Source organism: Protopterus annectens, chromosome 9.part0 (genome assembly GCF_019279795.1).
Source record: "Protopterus annectens isolate FY-2018-M chromosome 9.part0, PAN1.0, whole genome shotgun sequence".
NCBI classification, from domain to species: domain Eukaryota; kingdom Metazoa; phylum Chordata; order Ceratodontiformes; family Protopteridae; genus Protopterus; species Protopterus annectens.
The window spans coordinates 898,496,584-898,514,056 of NC_056743.1; the positions used below are offsets into that span (position 1 = coordinate 898,496,584).

A 17,473-nucleotide genomic window follows, 5' to 3' on the forward strand; every position below is an offset into this window, starting at 1 on the left:
TTATCTGCTTGCAGGTAGCCCTCAGTCAGCCTGATTAACAAAGTCTTGGGTCCTACGTCGGTTGCTGTCCCTTCTTCCATGATGTCAGGTATATAAAACATGCAGCTGATGCTATTATATCAGTTTTGCTTGCCCCAGATGTCAGGTGCCCCCCCCTAATGGGAAGCAATTAAATATAAAAGTACAATGATATACTTCCAATAAAAAAGCAAATACACCAAAAAGGTTTTTAAGCATAGTAAGGAAAGGTAGACGTATAGCCAAAAGAAGTTAGGGGGCTGGAGGGAGGGTAACCAGGATTGCAACAGTGAATACACTCAAACATCTACATTTATGCTAAGTGTACACAACTGTACTATGTTCTTCGTGTTTCACTTTAGATAGCATTACGACCGGCTATAAGGCTGTGCAAGACTGCAGTGGCAAAGCCAGCTCTGGATTTAGAGAAAATTGGTAAATGATAATGTTTGGTGAAAGTATGTACAAAACTCCAGGCAGCAGCTTCTAGGATGTCCTTGCTAGGGACGCTTCTGAGAAAGGCTGTAGAGGTAGATGCAGCCCTGGTGGAGTGAGGTCTGATCCCCTGGGGGATAGGTTTTCCATGGTGCTTATAGCAGAAATGAATGCAATTTAGAAATGGTTTGCTTTGAAATAGCCTTTCCCTCTGCCCCTGCAGCAAATGCCACCAGCAGTTGTTCAGATTTCCTTTGAGGTTTGGTCCTGTCCAAGCAGAATCTAAAGTTGTCTGTGCACATTTAAGGAATGCAGTATCCATTCCCCTTTGTTCTGTGGATTGGGAAAGAAGGTTGACAAATTAATGGACTGATTAAGAGCCACACTGGATACCACCTTGGGCATGAAGGGTGGATTGGTTCTGAGGGACACCCTGTCCGCATGAAAGATGATGAAAGGCTCCACTGCCATAATGGCCTGTAATTCAGATACCCTTCTAGCTGAAGTGATTGCTAAAAGGAAAGCTGTTTTCCAAGAAAGAAATTTTAAGTCTGCAGTAGCAGCTCCTCGAAAGGAGGTACAGTGAGTTTCTCCAAAACAAAGTTAAGGTCCCAGGCTGGGGGTTGGAGCTCTCCTGGGTGGTCTCAAATTTTGGCCCCTCTGAGGAACTGCTTGAGCAGTGGAAAAGAGAAGAGGGAAGGTTCTGTGTTATAATGAGCTGAAATGGCTGAGGCGTGGATTTTAATGGAGGAAAAAGACAGGCTCTTGTGAAGCATCTCAGTTAAGTATTGTAAAATCTGAGGTAAATTGGGCACTGCTGTGCTCATCCCTTGAGAATGGTTCCAGGCACAGAATCTTTTCCATTTTTCAGCATAAGACTTTCTAGTATTAGGCCTCCTTGCCTCTAAAATAATATCCATCACAGGTTTACTGAGGGATTGTAAAGGAGAAATGATGTAATTAGCCACGCTGCAAGGTTCAGTGTTAGAAGCGGAGGGTGCAGAATCTGGTTCTCCTTCTGAGACAACAGGGAAGGAGTCTGAGGCAGATGCCATGGGGATAACTGTGACACACTGCACAGGAAGGGGTACCAGTGTTGGCATAGCCAGTCAGGAGCAATCAAAATCATCCTTGGTTTGTCCTGTTTGATTTTTAGTAATACTTTGGAGAGCAGAGGCAGAAGGGGGAAGGTATAGACTGATAGGTTTTTCCAGCTGAAGGACAGGGCATCCACTTTCCAGGCTTGCTTGTGGGGAGTCCTTATGCAAAATTTGTCCAATTGGTAGTTCTGGGGAGAGGCAAACAGGTTTATATCTAGGCTTCCCCATTTGCTTGTCAACATGTTGAAAATCCTTGGTTCCAGTTTCCACTTGTGTGGGTCCATAAGATTTCTGCTTAGTCCGTCTGCCAGTGTATTTAATTTTCCTGGCAGGAATTAAGCTTGTAAGGTGCACTTGGTAGCTCAAGGCTGTGTTCCACAATGCCATGGCTAGTCTGCAGAGGGGGTAAGAATGTGTACCCCCCTGCTTGTTTATGTACCACATAACAGTGGTGTTGTCCATCTTTACCATTAGTTGTCCTGGAAGAATGTGGTCCTTGAAGGCTGTCAGAGCATTCTATACAGCTAACATTTCTTTTTGATTGATATGCAGGTGCATTTGACTTGGGTTCCATTTGCCCTGAATGCACTTCCCTGACAAGTGAATCCCCCCCATACATAGCCTGATGCTTCTGTTGTTAGGGTTTGGGTAGCAGGGGGTGGTGTGAAAGGTAGTCCCTTGTTTTGGTGGCAGGCCTCTGCCCACCAAAGGAACTCTAGGCGTAGGCAAGGTATGATAGCAATCATTGCTTCTAGATCATGAGAATGTTGACACCATAGGCTTTTTAGATACCACTGTAGTTTCCTCATATGCAGTCTTGCATACGGAGTAAGAAGAATGCAGGAGGCCATGAACCCCCAAGGCTTGCAGTATTTGTCTTGCAGATAGCAAGGTTTTTGTGGCCACTTGTTTGAAGTAGATGGTCAAATGAATTTGTTTCTCTGGCGTGAGATAAATCATCTGGCAAGTTGTATTCAAGCTTGCTCCCAGGAATATAATTTGTTGACACGGTACCAGGTGTGATTTCTTTTCGTTTATGGTGTACCCCAGACAAGTTAGAACCCTTTGTACAAAGGCCAGATGATTGAACAGTATGTCCTGGCTTTCTGCCTGTATTGGACAATCGTCCAAGTATGGGTATATTTGAATATTTTTAAGCCTGCAAAATGCAATAACTGGAGCTAGGCACTTTGTGAATTCCCTGGGCACAGTAGATAAGCCAAAGGGCAGTGCAGATAACTGATAGTGCGTGTAGCCTGCTTTGAAGCGTAGGTATCTTCTGCAAGATCCCTGATTAGGATGCGCAGGTATGCTTCTTTTAAATGTAGTGTTGCCAACCACGCATTTTTGCCTAGCATAGGAAGTAATTGGTGAAGAGTCAACATCTTGAATTTTGGAATCTCCAAAATGGTGTTTAGAGTAGACAGGTCCAGGATAGGATGCCATGAATTGTCTTTTCTGGGTACCAGGAAAAGTCTTGAGTAGAAGCCTTGCCCCTTTTCCTCTTCTGGTACCAGTTGAATAGCCCCCATGCTTAAGAGAAAATACTTGTTTTTGGGCCTCTGCCCACTGATTTGGGGGTAGGTCCGGCCACCCGCTTGGTGTTGGCAACATGTAGAAGTGAAATCTGTATCCCTGGGACACTATATTTAAAACACATTTGTCCTGTAATGATTTCCCAATTCTTTGCATGAAGAGCAATCTTTCCCCCCAAAGGGGCAGTCAGTTGAGAAGTGCTTGGAAATTTTAAAAGTCATTGAGACTGTTTACCATGGGGGGAGTCTTATTATTCCTAGATCTGGAAGTGGAGGCCCCCACTGCTTAGTCCTGTGTGTCCCCTGGGACAGAAACCTGGTTTTTTTGCTGTGTCTGGGTTTGGCTTGAGAAGACCTAGAAGGGGCTGGAAAGGACCAATTCTTAGAGGGCCAGTCCCTACTAAATCTAGGAGGCTGAACTCTTAAGAACTCTAACAGTTTGCATAGATTTAGCTTTATCTTCCATCTTTTTAAGAACTTCCTCAGCTTTGTTACCAAATAGACGGTCCTGATTTAAGGGAGCATCCAACAATTTAGCTTTAACATGATCAGGCAGATTGCTCCTTAAGCCAAGCATGCCTTCTGAGTACAGGCCCAGTAACAGCAGCCCTGCAAGAGGCCTCTAATGAACCAAATCAACATTGCAAAGTATGTTTTCCAACTTGTTCAGCAGAATGCATTAAATCCTGTAATTCTTTATTTTCCACCCAGTCAGGAATCAACATCATTTTCTGTTTAAGCAATAACATGTTGCTGATACTTTAACATATGAAACTGGCAGTTTAAAGCCCTAATGGCCAAGGTTGCAGAAGTGTAAACCTTCTTACCCCATCTATCCAGCGCCCTGGAGTCTCTATCAAAAGGGGTAGGATTTTTAGCAGTAGAAACCTTAATGCCCTTGGGCCCCTGTGAAATAGTCTCTGGATCCACAATAGGATTTTTAAAAAGGAACTTGTGGGACTCAGGCACCCTGTAGTATCTGTCAGGTTTTCTGGGAGCAGGAGGCAAGGAATCAGGGGCCAAACTAGATTCCGAGAAAGCATCAACAATGTCTAGTACAGGAGGAATAGCTAAAGGCTTATGCTGAGGTAGGAGAAGGAAATCCCCAAGCCTATTTTTTGAATCAGAAAATTCCTGGCTTTCCCAGTGGAAATACTCCCTTAGAGTATGTAAGGTTTCCCCAAAAGAAAAATCCTCAGGAGGGGAAGCAGAGGGAATGGAGTCCTCTGCATCAGAATCTTCATAAGTAGAGAAGGGCAAACCCAGATCATCAGAATAATCAAAAAAAAAAAACAGAATCCTGGTCAGAAGATTCATCATCAACTTCAGTCCTAGGCCTCTTAGAAGGGGGGGGGGGTTACCCCAGATTAGAGTTATTAGATCTTCAGCCATTCTTATCATTTGTTTTTTAGGTATAGAGGCCTGAGCATGTGGCCTGGGCGTTGTTTTTTTTAGGCATGGTTTGAGATTTATGCCTAAGTAAAGAAGATGGTGTTAGTTTAATATGCAAGTCCGTAGGCCTGAATACACCCTCAGAAGCTGGTGCCTGCACAGCGGCTCCAGATCCATCCAAGGTAGAAACAACCACGGGTTCCATAGTGGAAGCATCTCGCGGCATACCAGACTCCGAATGGGTCTCAGTAGAGGCCTTCGAATCAGAAGTAGCGGGTATCAGGGGCTGCGAAATCGCCTCACTGAGTACTGGCGACTGGCTTAGGAGAAGTGTCATTGGCAGTTTTGGACCTCGGTGGCCTGTCTCTGTCTTTATCTTTGCATTTTTTTCGGAATCCCGGTAGTCGGATGACTAACCGAAGACATTTCTGGATAATTAAACCGAGAACCGAAATATTTAGAGGCGAAAATATACCGAAGACGGATAGTGCGCTGATTAAATAAAGCACAAAGCCAACAGCAAGGTACATTGTGGTCAGGGCCAAAGCAAGGAATACAGTATGAATAATATGAGGTATTTGCTTTCCACAAGTAATGCAATTATCATCTTTTACGGACATCGGTAATTAATACTTTTAGTAATTCATACTTAGAATATTCTAGCTGCCACACATACAGTCAGAAACATAGCATAATAAAGGGTCAGTGCATTCGAGCAGCTAGAATGACTTCTGAGTACGATGACATGGTAAAGGAACTTGACAACATAGGAAATATGTTCAGTAAAAGAGCATATCCCTTAGAATTGATCGACAACATTAAAAAATATGTTAAAGGAGAATAGGGCAAAAAGTACAAACCCTTACTAGGTACAGGGCTCAGTAGAACTCCAGGTAACAGTAATATTGGAGACATATGTGAGACAAATAATAAATTCCAGAGAGCTTGTATATTCCAAGATGGTTCTCACGTTAAAGAAATACAAAAAATAGTAGAAGATAATAGGAATATAATAAAAACTGATGATATTATATACAAGACTGTAGGTGAAAATCCGGTGTTTGTTCACAAAACAGGACAAAATTTGACGAGTAAATTTGAAAGTAAACCCTTTACTAATAACAGTAAAGGAAGGGATGGGGGTACCTGCAAGTGTGGACGGTGCAACCAATGTTGTGCAATAATGGAAGGTGCTTTTCTTATATTGGATGACAACAATAAGACTGTAGTAAGATTCAAGAATGGTAATTGCCGCACCCAACATGTGATATATTTAGCGAAGTGTACAAAATGTCCATGTTACTATGCGGGCAAAACAGATAGGTGTTTAAGGAATAGAATATATGATCATTTCTACTGTACAAGGAAAAAAGACATAAAAAATGCATTATACAGACACCTTGTCAAAAGTCCAAGTTGCGACACATTTAAATTTGCAATTTTAGAGCAAATAATGGCTAATCCTAGGGGCGGCCTTATTGGCAAGAAATTAGGGGAAAAATAAACTACGTGGCAGATTTTTTAAATGCATCTGTACACCTAGGTATAAACGACAGTATTTTTACCAAGCCTGTACTGGAAAGTAAAAGTTGAACAGTATACAACACAAGTAATGGATTATGATTGAATGGTGGTTTTACAGCATTATTATAACATTTTGTAAAAGTTTATGAAAGTGTTTACGCATTATTTTATGTTTTTAATATACTGTATAGTATTTCTTGATAAGAAGTGGGAATGAGTGAGAAGTATGTAGGAGTGATTTTATTAAGCACTGAGCACTTTAAAAGAATGAGTATACTTAAATGATGGATTAAAAAATGGTATGATTGGTTGGATTTATGTATATAACCCAGCATGAAATTAATGAATGTGTTTTGATGAAGTCTATCTGTAATAGATGAAAGCGGTTAATGTGGTTTGAAGTGGTTCGTTTGTTAAATAAAGAAGTGTTCGTTCTACAAGTAATTTTGGTGCTTTTTGTGAATCCTGACACCCAGTACAGCGAACGGGGTTTTCAGTTTACTTTTTATTATGTTGACTTTCGCTGACTGTTGTATTTACAAATATGGACAAATAAAGATACAACTGGGAAAAAAGTACTTAATATACAATGTGATAGAAAATAACATCAAGTTACATTTACGTAATTTTTGTAGGTTAGAACAGTTCCCATTCGAGTGGGTACCTATACGTTTTTAGCAACAATAATACATAAAATCAAGAGCAAAGTCCAGGATGGTAGTGTTAATATGAAGAAAGGTTACCTAAGAGGAATGGGAAATTCTTAGTCTGGGACAGAGCAAGGGCAGAGCCATTTACTGATAAAGTGGGTTTTTATCATTTGTTTAAATTTAAAGTAGTGCTAGATGTGATGTTAATAGGGAGAGAATTCCAAAAATATAAAACTATCTGCACTAAATGACAAATCATCCACATCTGAAAAGAATCTGTCCATAGAACTGCCTGTTTTTTATGCCAAGCGAGACTGTGCTTCACCTTATGCAACATGTACATATGTGATATGGTTGGTATAATGTATGTGATATATGTGGCACACCTTCTGTGATAGGTTGGTATAATGCGTGTGATCTATGTGGTATACATTCTGTGATCGGGTGGTATAATGTGTGTGATGTATGTGGTATACCTTTTGTGACTGGGTGGTATAATGCATGTGATGTATGTGGTATACCTTCTGTGACTGGGCAGTATAATGCGTGTGATGCATGTGGTATACCTGTGATTGGGTGGTATAATGCGTGTGATGTATGTGGTATACATTCTGTGATCGGGTGGTATAATGTGTGTGATGTATGTGGTATACCTTTTGTGACTGGGTGGTATAATGCATGTGATGTATGTGGTATACCTTCTGTGACTGGGCAGTATAATGCGTGTGATGTATGTGGTATACCTGTGACTGGGTGGTATAATGCGTGTGATGTATGTGGTATACTGCATGTGATGTATGTGGTATACCTTCTGTGACTGGGTGGTATAATGCGTGTGATGTATGTGGTATACCTGTGATTGGGTGGTATAATGCGTGTGATGTATGTGGTATACCTTCTGTGACTGGGTGGTATAATGCGTGTGATGTATGTGGTATATCTTTCATTGGGGGGTATAATGCATGGATGTATGTGGTATACCTGTGATTGGGTGGTATAATGCGTGTGATGTATGTGGTATACCTTCTGTGATTGGGTGGTATAATGTGTGTGTGATATATGCGGTATACCTTCTGTGACTGGGTAGTATAATGTGTGTGATGCATGTGGTAAAGCTTCTATGACTGGGTGGTATAATGCGTATGATGTATGTGGTATACCTTCTGTGACTGGGTGGTATAATGCGTACGATGTACGTGGTATAGCTTCTGTGATGTTTCAGTTTTAGAGGTTTAACCACTCCTACTCCTTTGTCCTCTAATTGCAATGCTCCTGCACTAACGAAATTATGTATATTCAAATGACATAGAATGTTTATGCATATGTATCCCTATTTTATGCTGTCACTATTTTGTCAAATATAAGTGTGTAGACAGTGCACAATATATTCTATCATCTATACAGAGAGTTGATTAGTGATCAATGATCAGCAGTATGGTTTCATGCCAGGAAAGAGCACTACAGATGCAATGTTTTCTCTGAGAGTGTTGATGGAGAAGTACAGAGAAGGTCAGAAGGAGTTGCATTGTGCTTTTGTAGACTTAGAGAAAGCATATGACAGGGTACCTAGAGAGGAGTTGTGGTATTGTATGAGGAAGTCGGGAGTGCCAGAGAAGTATGCTAGAGTGGTACAAGATATGTACAAGGGTAGTGTGACAGCGGTGAGGTCTGCAGTGGGATTGACAGATGCGTTTAAGGTGGAGGTGGGATTACATCAAGGATCAGCTCTGAGCCCTTTCTTATTTGCAATGGTGATGGACAGGTTGACAGACGAGATCAGACAGGAGACCCCATGGACTATGATGTTTACAGATGATATTGTGATCTGTAGAGAGAGTAGGGAACAGGTGGAGGAGACCCTGGAGAGATGGAGATATGCTCTAGGGAGAAGAGGAATGAAGGTCAGCAGGACTAAGACAGAATATATGTGTGTGAAAAAGAGGGAGGATAGAGGAATGGTGAGGATGCAAGGAGTAAAGGTGGTGAAGGTGGATGAGTTTAAATACTTGGGATCAATAGTTCAGAATAATGGTGAATGTGGAAGAGTGGTAAAGAAGGGAGTTACAAGCAGGATGGAGTGGGTGGAGAAGAGTGTCAGGAGTGATTTGTGACAGACGAGTACCAGTAAGAGTGAAAGGAAAGGTCTACAAGAGGGTAGAAGGTAAGATTTGCACTGGGTGTGACGAGAGTGGACAGGATCAGGAATAAGTATATTAGAGGGTCAGCCCAGGTTGGAAGGTTTGGAGACAAAGCCAGAGAGGCAAGATTACGTTGGTTTGGACATGCGCTAAGGAGGGATGCTGAGTATATTGGGAAAAAGATGCTAAGGATGAAGCTACCAGTAAACAGGAAAAGAGGAAGGCCTAAGATAAGGTTTATGGATGCGGTAAGAGAGGACATGCAGGTGGTTGGTGTGACAGAGCACGAAGCAGAGGACAGGAAGAAATGCAAACAGATGACCCACTGTGGCGACCCCTAACGGGAACAGCTGAAAGAAGATGATGATGATACAGAGAGTTTTTTCCATGAAACATCCACTGAAAATGGGCCACAACCCCTGTGGGAACCTAGGAAGTAACCGTAAATAAGCAACTCAGCTTCTTACCTGGCATCAATCCACAGAATGCGGCTCTCTAAGTAGTCTACTGTAAGACCATTTGGCCACCCACCAGGGCCAGTTTCTTTATGGATTGTGCGACGACCCTCTCCGCTCATGGAAGCGACTTCAATCCGAGGGAGATTAGCATCCCAGTCTGTCCAAAACAGCATTCTGAAAGAACAAAAAAAAAATTCAGACAAAGAATGCATAGAAGCCAGATACATGATACACACTTCATTTTCACACTGAAATTTCTCAGGAAAAACTCTCAACTCTTCAAATAGATGATGATTTTTTTTTTAAAGTTAAAACATTAAAGAAAACAAGAGAAAAAACTATGCAGTCAAGTATAAAAATATTTGACTGGCAGAAAAAGACACCATACAGGCAGAAAATGATGATGTACACAGGAATGGTCTACTATTATTATGAAGAATCATCAGAGCCATTGTTCTGAAGCATCAGACCAAAACAGAGAAGCTTATCAGCTTCCCAAATCAACTCCCAACACAAACAGTGTTAAGACAGTGTAAGACTGGGATAATCCACAATGTGTTTGTGCTGTCTTTCTATATACTTCTCCATCACTACTACAATTTTAATATTCAGTATACTGTTACTCTGTTACTTTTATACGTATGTGCTATGACTGATGACATCTCCAGAGGCAGAATGTACTCCCCACTTTGAGAAGCCCTTAACATGTCAAAAGGAGAAAAAAATGTTTTCTGAATATTATCTAGCAGATCTGTCCTTTGGCTATTGCTGTCAGAAAAAAAACAAAACAAATAGTTCTGATTTAAAGCACCACTGCAGCGTGCCTTGAGTGCATGCATGAAAGAGTAGCACTGCCAATTTAGCAACACATCATTTAACTACTTTGATAAACATCAACAAATGTGTACACCCTCCTACATACATCTCAACTACACTTCTCAGCAAAAGCTGTATATCTGCAAGCAAAGAAAATGTTAGGACAAAGACAGCAGCAATAGGGAAAAAAAACAGTATCCTTTTCTTTAAGAAAAGGTGTAGCACAAACAGACACATCCACAGTATCAGCTGATCTCTGAGAAAGCCTCTACCATGGGTAACTACTGGAATGCCCTTTTCTGATTTCTCGTGAGCATGCATGGAATCTCTTCAGTTTTATCATTTAAAGCTGCACACCTCTCTCACCAATTCACTGCCTAAACATAAAAAATTGAGGCTTCACTCTATACCCGAATATCCTCAGCTTGATCTCCATTTTATGTAATGTAAAGGCACAATCTGATATTATGAAAAACATCAGAGTGTGCAATAACTCCTTCTGTAACAACCAGGACAGACTGCCTGCTATAAGATCAGTGTTTGTACATTAAGATTAGTAGGGTGCAATTCAAAAGTGTATAAAGTGAACTGAAGTTTAAACCATATTCACTCAGTATATGAAAGCTATTTTGGAATGGTAGAATGATGACTTCTGAACTTCTGCAGATGACTACTCAGCTTATCAGAAGTGGCCTGTTTGTCTGACCCAAAAATGCAGGTGCAGCACAAAGACAGACGGCGAAATTCAAAGATGTAAACAAATCAGTAGAGATCATGGATGAATGCAAGAAAATCTGCATTCAGCCGAGAAGATAACATTGTTTGTGCACATGCTGGGACAGGTTAGAGACAGCCAAGTGAATTTCATAAGAAGTGGATAATAGGGAAAGTTGACAGTCAAAGGAATTGCATAAATATTTACTCAGAAAGTACACTTGTGTGGGAACTTGTTATAACAGTATATGCCCTGCTTTTAACTGTTGCAGTACTCCTTGCTAAAGGGGTATCCTGCTGAGGACAGCCATACATCCAAAGCCCGTCAGACGTAAGCTTTATGTCCAGGATGTAAGGTGCATAAGTGACATACGGGCACCTAAACCTCAGAACTGAATTGCCTCAGGAGAACCACAACAACCCAAGAAGAAGAAAAGAAAAGGCATGGCATCCAGAAAGAAGAAAAGAAAAACAACCTCGGCCAGAGGATAAGGAAACAGAAAACAAGAAGGGAGAAGGAGGGAGGGACAGAATACTGTATCAGTGAAAAGCAGGACATCTGCTGTTACGGCAAGTTCCTACAAAACTGTACTATGTTCTTCCTAATCACTTACTAAAGGCAGAGTACAAAAGTTAGTGTATAGGATGGGAGGAGGAAAGAACCAAAGAACCCAAAAAAACACAAAAAACGTTACTGGCAAAACCATCTCTGGCCCTAGACACTTCATCCAACTTGTAGTGTTTTATAAAGGTATACACAGAAGACCAAGTAGCAGCTTCCAAAATGAATCTAGTAATCAGACCTTTAAAATAAGTACCAGAAGAGGCTAACACCATGGTAGAATGAGCAGGAACAAAAGATGGCTGCTGTTTACCATGAAAAGAATAACAAAAAGAAATACCTTAGAAATCCAAGAGGAGATGGTTTGCTCAGAAATAGCCAAAACCCAGTTTCTTGCAATGAAAGTAAACAGTTGCTACAGTTTTCTAAAATCTTTAGTTTTATCCAGATAACATCTGAGCTGTCTATGCGAATCTAAAGTATGCAGAATCCTCTCATCAGAACTCTGAAGGGAAATAAAGGTGGATGGATTGATAAGTACAAGTCACTGACCACCCTGAGCACAGAAGAAAGATTAGAGTGAAGAGAAATTCTCGCTGTGAAAAATCAAAACAAGAGGAATTGCCAAGACGGCCTGAAGTTCAGACACTGGTCTGGCTGAAGAGCCACCAAAAAAACAGATTTTCAAGTACAGGACCAAAGTAGAGGAAGCTGCATGCTCAAAAAATTGGCTGAGTCAATTTCTACAGAAAAAAAATTACGATCTCAAGAAGGTAGAATGGGTCAGTCATGCAAGGCACCTTTTAGAAATTGTTAAGCTCCAAACCTAGAGGAAAGTGGCAGATTGAAGGGTAGACAAGCAGAAATGGCAGACAAATTATTGTTAACACACGTATACCATGCCAGAATTGAGCAACTCTCACAGATAAAGAACAGAAGAAATGCACATAAAAACAGGGTCCTATTCATGCCTGGGTCACCAATGAGAAAATCTTTGCTATTTAGAAACAGTACTGGGTTTTCTGACCTCCTACAAAACCCAAAAGATGTCTTCAGAAAACTTGAGTCGAAAAGGAATCAAAGTCCTATCAGCTAGACTCTCAAATGTAGGGTGAGCAGATGAGGCTGAATGAGAGAGCCCTGGTCCTGTGTGAGGAGATGCATCCAGTGAGGTAACTTGTGATGACTGCCGCTGGCCAGATAGACGGGGGAACTAATGCTGTCTTGGCTAAAAGGGAGTCACCAACAAAATTCTGCATCTGTCTCATATGATCTTGTGTAAGACCTTGGGCAACAGAAGAATTCAGGGTAAGTATACAGAAACATCCCCTTCCGAGAGAAAGAAGTGGTGTCTACCTTCCAAGCCAGGTGACCCTACACCCTGGAACAGAACTTGGGAAGTTGTCTGTTATGAGGGAAGGCAAACGGATATGCTTCGTGAGGATCTGGCCACAAAAGATTGCGCTCTAAGGGACTGTAAACCATCTGAAGAATCGGATGATGGTGGATAGCAAATTTACTACCAAGAAGAGCTAGCTTGCAAAGAAGGCGCGACTTTGTGTCCTTTTGTATGTTTATGCACCACACAACAATGGTATTATCTGTGTAAATCTAGACAGAATCTGGAATCTAAAGGGAATGTAAGGCTCAAAGAGAAAAAAAAAAAAAAACAAAGTCCTCAGTTCTTTGACGTTGTTGTGCTCTTCCAGTTGTTGGGGAGACTACACTTCCTGGACCCTGAAGTTGTTGGAAGAACCCCCCCCCCCCACTCCACCCAGATCTGAAACATGTATACAGCTCCTGAGTGGAGAAAAGAGCTTGAAAAGGTAGGCCTGGATTCAGAGATATCTGATGAATCCACCACATTTATTCCTGTTTTGGGATGAAGAATGGGAAATTCCACAGGATGCCAACATTGAAGTCCGACTGTCTTCAGATACCACTGAAGCTTCCTCATGTGGAGTATGGCAACAGGAACCATAGGAATGGTGGAAGTCATGTAACAGAGCACACAGAAACTCTCATGCAGACACAACTTGTAAAGCAAGAGGAGACTGGAAGAGAGCTGTGAAGATTACGACCTAGGGAGCAGGGGAAAAAAGGCATCATAGGCAAGGGTTGAATCCCACAGCCAGGGAAAAACTGATCCTGGGAAGGAGTCTGATCAGATTTATTTTTTGAGACTGAAGCCGAATCCCACATTTTGCAGCAGAGACACAGTAAAGTTAAGATTTCAAAGAAGCTGCTGGAAAGGAGCATGAATGAGAAGATTGTCCAGACAGGGAAGCATATGGATAACATGGAGTCTGCAAAAAGCTACAACTGCAGCTAGGCATTTGTAAAGACTTTCAGAGATGTAGAAAAAAACAAAAGGCAAAGCAAAGCACTGATAATATTGAGGATGAAACAGAGAACTGTAAAAACATCCTGAAGAGAGGGTGACCATGAATGTGAAAATAAGTATCCTTCATGTCCAGTGAGACCAGACAGGTCTGAGGAGAAGGGACCCTCAGAAAAGTGTTGAGAAAGTAGAGATCCAAAATGGGCTTCCAAGAGCCCTCCTTCCTGAGGGCCAGAAACAGCCTGGAATAAAACTTTGTGCCTGTGTGGAGGGAGGAACAGGCTGAATAGTTCCCTGAGCCAAAAGGTCCTGAAGACGTGGAGGAAAAACGAGTAAGTTGACAAGGTGGAGGCTGAGGAATCCTTGAAAAGGGTGGAAGGGATTTCCAAATTATTAAGTAACCTTCTGTATCATGTGGTAATCTGCTGTCAGATTGGGAAAGACGGAGTTAAATGGAGGGAGAGAGGAATCAGACTACCAGACAGGGAATGATAAGCATAAAGCAGAAGCAGACATGTCATGAAAAGCGGGCTTCTGATCCAGGGAATCCATAGCAGATTTGTCCAAAAACATTCTTTTGGAAGATTTCTTAATCCTGAAGGGACACTTCTGTTGTCAATGCACAAAGGAAGACTTAGAAGGATAATTTCTTCAAAACACAGGGACAGGGATAGGGGAAAGAAAATTTGTTTGAGGTCTTACATAACCTTTTCTTTATCATGTACAGTTTTAAAAAAATATGCAGCTGTAGAACTAAACTGATTCTTGGAGACCAAGGGAGAATCCAACAAGTTCACTTTTACATCAGCAGGAACAGACTGTAACCTGAGTCAGGAGTACCTGTATAAAACAAAACACGATGCAGCAGCCCTAGAAGATGCATCAGCAGCATTGTAACTGCATTTGATAGAATGGCGAGCCACTTGAGAAGCAAAACTCAAAGAAATATCAGAAGTCCTAGCTTCAGAATCAGGCAAATTAGTTGAAACACCTCCATGTTTGTATGGAAGACCCAGCACATACCTAGTCATATGGACCGGTAGTCCATGGTTCTAATAGCCAAGTGTCCGAGGTATAAACTTTCTTCCCTTAACTATTCATAGCCCTACTGTCCAAATCAGAAGGAAGGGAGAGCAGCAGTTTGGAAGGTGTACATCAACAGAAAAAGAAATTACTACAGGCTCACACACGAGGGATTCTTTTCTAAGAACTTCTGAGCCTCAGGCAACTTCTAAAAACTATCCGGTTTCTTAGGCACAGGAAGCTGTGACTCATGTGCCTGGGAAGCAGCAGTAAATGTGTCTAGAAGTGCTTCCATCACAGGCAGGACTGCAGAATACCTGGAAAAATACATTTGCAAAAGGGCACACTACCTTTTTGAACCTCAAAAATTTGGGAAAATCCTACTGAAAGTGCTCCATCATTTTCACCATGGTGCCACAAAAAGAAAGCACTTCAAGAAGGGAATCTAGAGAAAACAGTATCCTCATCCACTGATGGCAGAACAACAGGAGAACTGATTTAAAAAGAATGCACTGCAGACTCTTCTCCAGAATCCAGTTCCACATCTTCATTAGATGAGGCAGAAAAGGGAGTGGAAGAAAAAGGAACCGCAGAAGGCAAAGGTAATGGGGTGGGGGGGCTTCAAGACCATAACAGTCTTAAAAAACCTTGAATGCAATCTTGAAACTCTATTAGAATCCTTGGCCATAGGAGCTATAGGCTTGGACTTTTGCCTTTTCTCCAGAGAGTCTCAAGTCCTAGCAAACGTATGTGGTTCACAGCCCTGCCTGACTTCAATCAAGGAACAATGAATCTCTTTCCTAACAAGTATCCAAGGAACTAAAAGAAATAAAACAAAATCCACGTCAGCAGAACCAGCAGCAAAGAATCCAATATTATATTGGATTCTTTGCTGCTGGTTCTGCTGACGTGGATTTTGTTTTAATTATTTTAGTTCACTTCAACTTCTGTTGCTTCAGTCAGTTTGTTTTGTATCCAAGTATCCAAGGAACCCCCGGGCTCTTCTGAAATAATCAACCATGGCTCCTCCTCCTTGTCTGTAGCAGATATACGCTCAATCTTGATGGACATATGAGAAACAAACTCTGTGTTGGATTCCAACTGGGTCACAATAGAGGGAGTTGGCTCTGGAACCAGATGGTGCTTGGGTTCTTCATCTAATTAAATGGAGATGTTCAGCAGAAGCTGGACAGTAGAATTCTCTAAACACAACTTTTTCAGCTTCTTCTTAACAGGCTGAACATTCAGAAAGGCACATCAGAAGCCATGGGTCCCTTGGCAAATAACATTAGAAGATGTCTCTAAAGATAAACAGAAAGGGAGGACAAACAGCTTCTCAGGGTCTTGAGTACAAAAGCCTGACAAAAAGCATACAGTGTATAATCGTGATCTACACCTCGGCAAAAAAAAGGCACTTATGTCCATCTTTACAGGGAACCTGCCTCTCACCCTCACATTTCTCCTTCACAGAAAACATGTAAAATGGTAACCTAACAAAAAGAATGAAGGTAGGGTCTCTAACAGAGTATTTATCTGCCGGAGGCTTGATAGCTGGAACAAAGTAGGCAACTGACTTGACAAACCAAATTCAAAAAGTAGCATTCGGACTTCGCCACAAAGATGTTCTGAGGATGAGGCACTAGTACATCATTTATGCACCTTGCATTCTAGGTATAGGTCATACTTCTGATGTACAGCAACTAGAAGAGCCTAAGGCTTTGGTAGGCTGGCCAGACATACAGATATCCTCGGTAGGATTTTCCTTTAATAAACAATACTGCAACAGTGATAAGAAGAATATCCAGATGATAAGTATAGAAGCAAATACATTAGTTTGTCCGATGACTATCCCTGCAAGTCTGAATATGCCTTTTGTCAACAACTGGGACTGACTGGAGGGTAACTGACTTAAGTATTATTAATGATCAGACACATGGAAAATAACTGCATACATAAAATAATAAGACTACTGCAACTGTTAAATGAACTAATGTTTCTTGAATTTACTGATTTAATGGTATCTGTAAAGTCAGAAAAAAGGATGGATACTTCCAAATTATTACAAAATAAAAATTGGCAGTGCATTATAAATACTGTTGGAAGTTAACCACTGTACATATGAAGGCTTACGTTTGATAATTCAGTGTGCATGTTAAGCTTGAGGTAGGTTCATAATTACTTTTAAGACTAAAATGGTTTAACTGTGTGTGTCCCCAAAAACAATTACCCTGGAAATGATGAATTTTACATTTCTTTTTCTTCACATGGTATATTATGCATACTAACTGTCTGCATTTCATATAGACTAATTTCAAATCTAAACCATGACTATAAAGTGCTTACATACTAACGGAATGGCAAAGGTGTTGCCAAAACTGATGAAGATAAATGCATTTGACAACTTTAATAGAACAATGAAGATCCAATGGAAGAAAATACCATTATTATTGGGGGGGGGGGGGGGGGTCTTGATGTTAAAAAAAAAAAAAAAGAAAATTCTGCTAGTCAGAGGGGATTTTAAGAACATAACAAAGGTAGCATTTACATTCCCCGACAGAATAATGGGGTTAATCAGGGCCGAAGGCAAGAATTAAGGCAGAAGGGTTCCTCTCTGACAAGCTGTGTCTGAACAAAGGAACCAGGCAGGGGTGTCCTCATTCCTCCTTATTTGCTTCATACTTAAAACCATTGGCAAAGAAAATAAGAAATACTGCCTGCCTTGGCAGGGCTTTTATTCAAGTTTTTTTTTCTGTTCCAAAGAAAGAAC

The 17,473-nt window shown here is 41.2% G+C and overlaps 1 protein-coding gene across 1 annotated transcript in view; it reads right to left on the reverse strand.

The window, feature by feature from the left end:
* Window positions 1-17,473, reverse strand: part of LRP1 (LDL receptor related protein 1) — a 2,772,300-nt gene that overhangs the window by 1,394,873 nt on the left and 1,359,954 nt on the right. Inside the window, exon 26 of the mRNA XM_044083629.1 lies at window positions 9,260-9,424. Coding sequence (XP_043939564.1) covers window positions 9,260-9,424 — 165 coding nt within the window. The remainder of the gene's footprint in view (window positions 1-9,259; window positions 9,425-17,473) is intronic.